The 9706-nt window shown below is 60.6% G+C and overlaps 1 protein-coding gene across 1 annotated transcript; it reads left to right on the top strand.

Moving 5' to 3' along the window:
- The first annotated feature begins 7219 nt into the window (after positions 1–7219).
- Positions 7220–9399, top strand: LRRN2 (leucine rich repeat neuronal 2). Its single transcript, XM_023758992.1, is given in 3 exon segments — positions 7220–7639; positions 7641–7673; positions 7675–9399. Coding segments are annotated over 3 exon segments (2178 nt in total).
- Positions 9400–9706: the final 307 nt, after the last annotated feature.

Here is a 9706-nt window from a genome sequence, read left to right as displayed (position 1 = left end):
AGACACCTCCTCTTTCCCCAGGGGATGCCTCCAGTTTCCCTCCCTGCTCTCCTCCAGGACCCACCCCTCCATCCACCTCCCCACCCCCACCCCCACCCCCCCACCCCCCGCCCAACCATCCACTCTTGGAAGTTAGCTTCTGGCACCAGAATCATAGGAGGAGAGAGGGCTGCCAGTGAAACACACCCGGGCCCAAATCCTGGCTCTCCACACTTCGCTGTGGGTCTTGGGCTGGCCACTGAGCTTGGGGTTTCTGACCTAAAAAGTGCCTCCTCCCAGGTTGCCGGGTGCGGGCCAGCACATAGAGACCCCACGGAGGAGGCGCCCAGGGATGGCGCATCTTCCTCTGGGGCTTCGCTCTCTGCATCCTTGCCGTGGTGTCAACCAGAGCTGAAGGGACTCACTTACCAAGAGGGAGATGCTCAGTGGAACAATGGTTTTCCAGCTTTTATAGCTACAACCCAAGGCCAAATGTGCATGCCTTTTCATCATGTCCCTGTACAGTGTGCGCGCGTGTGTGCGTCCGTGCGTGTGTGAGTGCACAGCGCACGTGTGTGTGTGTGTGTGTGTGTGTGTGTGTAAAATAGAGGGGGGACTTCTCAGCAATGTTTAGTCTAGCTACATACAATGCACTCTGATGTTTCTATTTTCATTTCTGTTTTTAAAATGCAGATTGTGACCCACTTTCAACTGTTTTCGTGACCCACTAATGGGCTGCCCTTCACAGTTCACGGCAGTAGAGCACGCCCCGCCCCTGCAGGGGAGGTCTGCCCTGCACCGCACTCTGGAGAGACAGAAATCAATAGCGGAGCATCGTTTCCTCGAGGGGCCCGCAGCCTGGCCAGGACGGAACACCTGCAGCCTGACGGCGAGAACGGTGCTGTGTGGAGGTCTGTCCCAGGGTCTCTGGGCCTGCAGGGGGAGGGGAGGGGTAACTACCCTTCTTGAGGGGACTGGGGAAAGCACCTCGGAGGAGGGGGCATTTAGGAGGGGTTTTGATGGCTGAAGAAGAGCTCAGTAGTTGAAACTGCTTTTCAGGTGGCCTGAGATGTCCAAGGGGTGAAAGGAAGTAGCAAGTCTGGGAGCACAGGGTGTCTGGGCAGGAGAGGCTCAGTTAAGGGTGAGGAAGAGAGACCGAAGAGCACAGGGTGGGGCGGGGGGGGGGGGAAGGAGGAGAGAGACGGGTCAAGATGGCAGAGGTTGCAGCTGTGGAGGCGCGTGGCAGGGGTGCTGCCTGACAGAGATGAGGCTGAAGAAGCAAGAGCAGGTTTGGTGGGAGAAGATGGAGAAGATGCTGAGTTTGGGGCATGTTGAGTGTGAGGAGCCTCTGAGGCAAGCAGGTGGAGGCGTTGGGGACAGTTAGAAGTGAGGCTGGGCCCTGCCTTCCTGACCACTCATGGGCATGTCCTCGGCCCAGTGCCCCAGGGCCCTAAGGAGAAGACGGCGGGGGGGGGGGGAGGCGGTGAGCAGAAAGGGGGTGAGCAGCACTGCACCCGATACTGGCCAGGACCCAGCAGGGCTTCGGGGAAGGGAGTCACAGGAGCGCACAGGGCCAGGAGGTCATTCTGCCATCTCCTGCCTCGAGGCAGCCTGGCACTCACGGGCCCAGGCCACAGGATCCAGCCAGAGCAGGGCCCTAAGGCGTAGAGCAATTTCTCGATACAGGAACTATGGAATGAGAAAGAGGACTTCAGTCTCCCTTCCTGGAAAAGGCTGATGAAGCATGAGACCCTGAGAAGCCAGAGCCCTCAGGGAACACAAGGATGAATTGGGGAACTTCAAGTCTGAAGTTCTGGCATTTCCTAAAGTTTCCAAAGACCGTGTCCCCAGTTGTGATGGAAAAGGAAGGGAAATCTGGGTTTAAAAGATGAAACTGGCCCTAGTCCGTTTGGCTCAGTGGTTAGAGCACTGGCCTGCGGACTGAAGTGTCCTGGGTTCGATTCCGGTCAAGGTGACTACCTTGGTTGCAGGCTCGATCCCTGGCCCTGGTCAGGGCACAGGAGGGAGGCAACCAATTGATGTGTCTCTCCCACATCAATGTTTCTCTGTCTCTCTTCCTCCGTTCCACTCTCTCTAAAAATCAATGGAAAAAACATATCCTCGAGGGAGGATTAACAACAACAAAAAGATGAAACTGGTTGGTGACAGAAGTCAAGACAGTGGCTAACGCCAGACGGGGGCGGGATGGGACTGGAAAGGAACCTTCTAGAAGGCTGGAAATATTTCTGTCTTGAGCTCAGTGGTAGCTATACTGGTATATCCACAAATGTAGACATTCATGCAGCTGTGCCCTTAGAATTGGTGTTATTTGTGCACTCTGCTGTACAAATGTTACACCCCAATAATATTCTTTAAACGTTGAATACAAACGATGAGAGATGAGAAGTAAGAAAGAAGAGAAGATGGAATAAGAGGCAACATCAGGGGCAAATGAAGGGACTAAGAAGCGTGGCCTCTGCCTTACGCCCACAGCTATTCTGTGAGCCACGTCCCAGCCTGGGCACTTGAGGCCCAGAGAATGACCCACTGTGCCCAGGGTCACTCAGCGAGGGGCAGAGCCAGGTTCAAACTGATCGCAAAGCCCAGGACCCTCCCTTCGCCTCTCCCCCTTTGCATGAGTCATGCCTGGAATCCAGGCTCTGGAAGACTGGATAAACGCCGCCCACGCCCCTGCCGAGGCCTCCGTCCGCTCTGAGGTCCTAGTTGTCTGTGATTAAGTGAGAGGTGGGAGTGAGGGCCATGCTCACCTCCCAGGAGGGGCAGAGGCCAGGTGCGCAGATGGAGCGCTGGCTTCCCTCCCTCGGCAGCCCTTCCACCCAGCGCTTATCTGCCGGTGAGAAGGCCGGAGTTTATCAAGGCTACACTCAATTATGCTGCCCATCTGTCTGCACAGCTCAGGGGGGCCTGGCACTGAAGCTGCGAAGGCCGGGCAATCGATCACCGCCTGCCCACCTGCCCCTCCCTCCAGAACCCCAGGGGTGGGGTGGAGGCGCGGGGTGGGGGGCGGGTAGGATTTCGGGGAGGGAGGCTGTGAGAGGCTGCAGGAGCAGCAATTTAGATGTGGCAGGAGCAGAGGCACTGTGCTGGGGCGGGGCGGGCCTGGAGAGGAGGAAAGGGCAGCTCTGACTCCTGACAACAGCCAACAGCCTCTGCAGAGCTTAGTTTAATAATCAGGTCCTCACGCTGCTCAATCCAGAGCAGCTGCCTGGGGGAGGTGGGGCCTGCAGAGCCAGCCCTTCCAAGAGAAAATGTGGCCCCTGGATTGGGCAACCTTGCTTCCCTGACTGTAGGTCCTGGGCCTTCTGTCTCCTGTAGCTGAAAGCCGTGTGGGCAGCAGTGCTGGCAAAGAGCACCACCCCCAGCCCCCAATCAGAAGGCAGGCCGGGTCTGCGTGAGGCCTGCTGGCTCTGATTGCCCTGTGGTTCCAGGCCCAGCCACATTCACCTGGGAACAGTGTTTTCCCTATGCGGTCCCGCCAGTAGGTCACTCTCGCCAGGAGCCTAGGAGGGGCATCTGAGGGTAGCCAGGGAGAAGGAGCTCGGACCCAGGCCATCTCTGAAGGGAACTGCGCCTGGGCGGGCATGCTGGGCCGGCCCTGCACTCTGCTCCTATGAGGCAGGCATTGATCGCAGGGCAGGGAGCGTTGGCTGGGCTGGCGGCTCAGGTTATGGTGTCAAAGACCCAGGTTTGAATCCTGACCCCGCCCGTAGAAGCTGTGCAACCTCTGACAAGTCACCCAACCTCTCAGAGCCTCTGTTGCTTTCCCTGCAAAAGGAGACCAAATCCCTTCTCTGCTTACACGCAGGGTTGTGGGAAGATGACACGTTTCACTATTTGTATCCACTCGCACGTACCCTCTCCCGCACAGTCCTACACCCCGCACGATGGGGACACAAAAAGCACGTACGACATGCCCCCTGCACCAGGAGTTTGGAGCCCAGGTGGGAAATGTACACGTGATAGTCTGAACTCCCGCTCACCCGGGAGATTGTGGATACAAGACAATTAGCTTTCTCTGCGCTCCTGGCAGAAATTGCTCATCAGCCTGCATGAGTGGGCCGTGTGCAAGACAGCCTTGAATGGCGATGGCAGGTGAGTGGGCAGCCCTGAGCTCCACCCTGGACGGGCTGCATGCTCAGCAGGGAGGGGGTGGGGGGCTTTTCGGGCCTTTGCCAAATCTTGGGATCAGAGGTGTGAAAACATGAGTCATCTGGCCTCTTGGTGAGAGCCAGAGCATTGCCTCAATCACCCATCCCAGCCTGGGGTGCAGGGAAAGGCCCCTCTCGGAGGGTTTTAATTGTTTTTAATGGTTTCGCTGTCACTAAATTGTCAGAACAAAGGTGGAGGAGGAGAGGTGCCCTGGACTCAGGCAGGGTCTGAGATGCCTGGGCCCCGCTGAAGACCCCTCCCCACTCACCCACTCCAGCCTTCTCTCTGCCTGTGAATGGTCTCGGGCTCTCCCAATCACTGCATTTTGGGTGCTGCCAGAAAGGCAGTCTTAGAAGGTGTGGCATGCTATTGTCTATTTCTGCTCACAGCTTCCCACCCCATCACCTGGGGGCAACACTGAGCCCACAGTGGGCAAGCTTAATAGGGGCTTGTCAAGCTCTGGGATCCAACTTCTGTTCCTCCTGAAAGCCCTGGTTGCAGGGCCTCCCAGCCCCAGGGGGTGAACGGAGCTGGAAGGAGACTAACATTAATTGAACTCTTTCCCTGTGCAACACAGTTCCCTTAGCCCTAATGACAACCTCACTTATCCGTAAGGAACAGGCGCTCCAAGAAGTCCATAACTGCTCCCACGGGGCTCTGGTAGGAGGTGGTGGGTGCGGAACAGCAAGATCTCTTCGCTGGTGGGGTCTGCTCCCCGGGCCAGGTCTAGGCAGGAAGCGGGACTTCTGGCCTTGGACCCAGTTCCATGGCAAGGCCCTTCGGGAACCCAGCTGTCCCTGCTGCCTCTCCACCCACGGAGTGTGCCGCCGAACCCCCTCCCCTGTTCCCGCCCCCCCGCCCCCAGGCTCCCCCGGCACATGTATGCAGGTGCACGTGCATGTGTGCACATGTGTTTGTTTGCCCGGAGTTTTATGGGTCAGTGCCCACATAAGTCATGGTTGGAAAAAACAACCACGACAAAATGCACCGAGGTAGCTGCGAAAGAAGGTGGGAGGGAGGTCGTCTGATGTAGACAGGCGTGCCACTCTCCTGCTCAGGGAGGGCGCCAGGCCTCCCACGGCTGTCCTGCCAGCCCAGGGTCCCAGACGCTGGATGAAGTGGGCAAAGAGCCCCTCTGGCCAGCTGAGCGGCACCAACTGAAAGGTGGTAGGAGACACAGCTCCCCGCTTCCCAAAGCTCCCTAGTGAGAAAGGAGACAAGAATGGGCACCCACCCTGCTGCTGCAGCCACCAGTGCACCCCGGGGTGCCCAGGGTAGGCTGTGGCCAGACCTGGGAACCAAGAAGCGTGGTGCACCTGGCACAAGCTCTGGGCATGGGGAGATTCCTATCTCCTGTCCCTTGCCAGCCAAATTCTTTAACCTCTTCCGAACTTCGGTGTCTTCATCTGCAAACTGGAGGTATTAGTGCTTACCCTGTAGACTAATTGTGAAGGTTAAATCTGAAAGAGACATGCAGAGTCTTTGAAGAGTCCTGGCAAACTGCAGCATTCGGTGAGCACGTGCACCTCCCTACTGCCTGCAGGTGGAAGACTCCCCAAATCAGACCTCCCCGGAGGAGTCAGCCAGGCCCAGGAAGGCCCCTGTCTCCCCACCTCGGTTCTAGGCCAAGGCTGGACTTTCTTCAGGCTGATGCCGCCTGGCTGTGGGGGCTGAGGACGGGGACTGGTCTCCTAGGTTGGGAGGGAGGAAACAGCAAGGGTTTGGATTCTAGTTTGTGGTGGGGATGGGGCCTGACCTCCTGGGGGAAGGGCCCGAGGCCCCGTGGTTGATTCATACAGGAAACACTCACTGGGCACCAGCCCTGTGCTACAAGCACAGTGACGAGCAAGACTAATGACGTGGACTCCCCTAGATGGGGAGACATTTCCACGTGCTGTGGTCAGGGCTGTGATGGGAGGAAGCATGGGGTCCTGTAAGAGCATAAAGCCCGCCAGGGGCAGGAGGTGTTGGGGGGGGGGCGTTCTGGAGGAGGAGACTGGGAGACTGGCTTTAAGGGGAGTCTTGAGGAACAAGTAGAGGTTGCCTGGGAGACAATAGAAAGAAGATGCGAGAAGGGGGACATGTCAGGGTAACTTCAACCTGTAGGTTGTGCACGGAGGGTAAGTGGGATGGCAGCAAGAGGAGCCAGGAGAAGTGGCTGGGGCGGGTCACAGAAGGTCTTACCTGCAGTGCTAAGGAGCTCAGACCCGGACTTCTTAATCCCAGCACCTGGCAGCTCAGCCAGGCTGTTGGGAAGGGAAACCCCTGCGTCCAGGTAAGGACGTTGGCAAAAGCCCACGCTGCACCCCGCCCAGGAGGAGTAAGCAGACCCCAGGCAGGACCGCTCCCTTCCCCAGACAGTCTGGGGTGGGATCAGGGGCCACTGGGAGCCCACCCTGGAAGGCAGAGCCGCACCATCCTCTGCCCAGAGCACTCAGAGGGACATCTGCAAACTCACTTTATTTTCCATTTACTGAGGGAGCCAGGGAGGCGGATGGAGAGAGAGGAGAAAGCTTGGAGAATCCGCTCCACATCTCTCTGGGCTCAGAGGACTCTGAGGATGACAATGATCGCAGCCATCCCCTCTCCTAGACACACACACACACACACACCCCTTTCCCGAGTCTTCTGGAAGCTTCTAAGGCCCGATCTCTTCCTCCTGCCCTGAAGCCTCCCAGTCACCCACTTCCCGCCTCAGGTCCTAGAAAAGGACACTAAAGCCTAAGATACGGGACAGGACCCAGGAGACCCAGCCGCTCAGCTCTTTGCGCCTCTGAGTCAGACAAGGGAGCGGGAGGAGGGATGGATCCTGCTGCTCTCCGCCTGCCTAACGCTGCCTCCTCTTCCCCAGGGCTGCCTGCTGGGCACGGCGATGAGTGAGCAGGCCCAGCGGACAAGGATGGAGAGCCGCACCCAGGAGGGCGAGGAGTGATGCCTCGCCGTCCCCCATGACCGCCCTGGGAGTGGGGCTCCCCAGGCCCTGGCAGGCGGCTGACCCTCAGCCTGCCAACCGCTAAGGGCGGGACTTGAGACGTTTCCCGTGGATGGTCCCCTCCCCCACGGCTCCACCATGAGGCTCCTCCTGGCTCCCCTCTTGCTAGCATGGGTGGCTGGTGCCTCTGCCGCTGTGCCCGTGGTCCCCTGGCGTGTGCCCTGCCCCCCTCAGTGTGCCTGCCAGATCCGGCCCTGGTATACACCCCGCTCATCCTACCGCGAGGCCACCACGGTGGACTGCAATGACCTGTTCCTGACGGCCGTGCCCCCGGCGCTGCCCGCGGGCACGCAGACCCTGCTACTGCAGAGCAACGGCATCGTCCGCGTGGACCGGAGCGAGCTCGGCTACCTGGCCAACCTCACGGAGCTGGACCTGTCCCAGAACAGCTTTTCCGACGCCCGGGACTGTGACTTCCAGGCCCTGCCCCAGCTGCTGAGCCTGCACCTGGAGGAGAACCAGCTGACCCGCCTGGAGGACCACAGCTTTGCGGGGCTGGGCCAGCCTGCAGGAGCTCTATCTCAACCACAACCCAGCTGCGCCGCATCGCCCCGCGGGCCTTCGCCGGCCTCGGCAACCTGCTGCGGCTGCACCTCAACTCCAACCTGCTGCGGGCCGTGGACAGCCGCTGGTTCGAGATGCTGCCCAGCCTGGAGATCCTCATGATCGGCGGCAACAAGGTGGACGCCATCCTGGACATGAACTTCCGGCCCCTGGCCAACCTGCGCAGCCTGGTGCTGGCCGGCATGAGCCTGCGGGAGATCTCCAGCTACGCCCTGGAGGGGCTGCGGAGCCTGGAGAGCCTCTCCTTCTATGACAACCAGCTGGTCCGGGTGCCCCGGCGGGCGCTGGAGCAGGTGCCTGGCCTCAAGTTCCTGGACCTGAACAAGAACCCGCTGCAGCGGGTGGGGCCCGGGGACTTCGCCAACATGCTGCACCTCAAGGAGCTGGGGCTGAACAACATGGAGGAGCTGGTTTCCATCGACAAGTTCGCCCTGGTCAACCTCCCCGAGCTGACCAAGCTGGACATCACCAACAACCCGCGGCTGTCCTTCGTCCACCCCCGCGCCTTCCACCACCTGCCCCAGATGGAGACCCTCATGCTCAACAACAACGCGCTCAGTGCCTTGCACCGGCAGACGGTGGAGTCGCTGCCCAACCTGCAGGAGGTGGGGCTTCACGGCAACCCCATCCGCTGCGACTGCGTCATCCGCTGGGCCAACGCCACCGGCAGCCGCGTCCGCTTCATCGAGCCGCAGTCCACCCTGTGCGCCGAGCCGCCGGACCTCCAGCGCCGCCCGGTCCGGGAGGTGCCCTTCCGAGAGATGACGGACCACTGCCTGCCCCTCATCTCCCCCCGCAGCTTCCCCCCCAGCCTCCACGTGGCCGGCGGACAGAGCCTGGTGCTGCACTGCCGGGCGCTGGCGGAGCCAGAGCCTGAGATCTACTGGGTCACCCCGGCTGGGGTTCGACTGACAGCTGCCCGTGCAGGCAAGAGACACCGGGTGTACCCCGAGGGGACCCTGGAGCTGCGGAGGGTGACGGTGGCAGAGGCGGGGCTGTATACGTGTGTGGCCCAGAACCTGGTGGGGGCCGATACCAAGACCGTCAGTGTGGTGGTGGGCCGGGCTCCCCTGAAGCTAGGCAGGGACAAGGGATGGGGGCTAGAGCTCCGGGTGCAGGAGACCCACCCCTATCGCATCCTGCTCTCTTGGGTCCCCCCACCCAACACCGTCGCCACCAACCTCACCTGGTCCAGCGCCTCCTCCCTCCGGGGCCAGGGGGCCACTGCTCTGGCCCGCCTGCCTCGGGGCACCCACAGCTACAACATCACCCGCCTCCTTCAGGCCACGGAGTACTGGGCCTGCCTGCAAGTGGCCTTTGCTGATGCCCACACCCAGTTGGCCTGCGTATGGGCCAGGACTAAAGAGGCCACTCCCTGCCACCGAGCCTTCGGGGACCGGCCTGGGCTCATCGCCATCCTGGCCCTGGCTGTCCTCCTGCTGGCAGCCGGGATAGCAACCCACCTCGGCCCTGGCCAGCCCGGGCAGGGCGTGGGTGGGCGGCCTCTCCTTCCAGCCTGGGCTTTCTGGGGCTGGGGTGCCCCCTCAGTCCGGGTGGTGTCTGCACCCCTCGTCCGGCCCTGGAATCTGGGACGGAAGCTGCCCACGTCCTTAGAGGGAGAGACATTGTCTCACAATTCCTGGAACTCATCCTGTCCTCATCCTGTCCTCCGCAGTAAAGAAACTGCTTTTTAACAAAAGGGATCTGGGCCAGATGCCCTGCCAAGAACGTGACATGGACCCACGTGCTCAAGGCCGGACCATGACAGACGGGGCTGGTGGCCCCAGGGGCTGCTCCTGCCACCCCCCAACCGTGGCCCTTCCCTTCTGGGGGGCTCCTCTGCTGCCTTTTTGAGGAGCATCTGCAAGGGACAGAAGGACTCTGGCGAAAACCTCCCACCTCCCAGCTGTCTACATGCCCAGAGGCTCCTGGGCGGCGCCTGGCTGTCCCCTGCCCGTCTCCCCAGACCCTCGGCCCTCAGGATGTGTCCCTCCTCTGCCG

This window comes from Myotis lucifugus, unplaced genomic scaffold (assembly GCF_000147115.1).
Source record: "Myotis lucifugus unplaced genomic scaffold, Myoluc2.0 scaffold_145, whole genome shotgun sequence".
NCBI classification, from domain to species: Eukaryota; Metazoa; Chordata; class Mammalia; order Chiroptera; family Vespertilionidae; genus Myotis; species Myotis lucifugus.
This window is presented reverse-complemented; position numbering and strand designations above follow the sequence as displayed.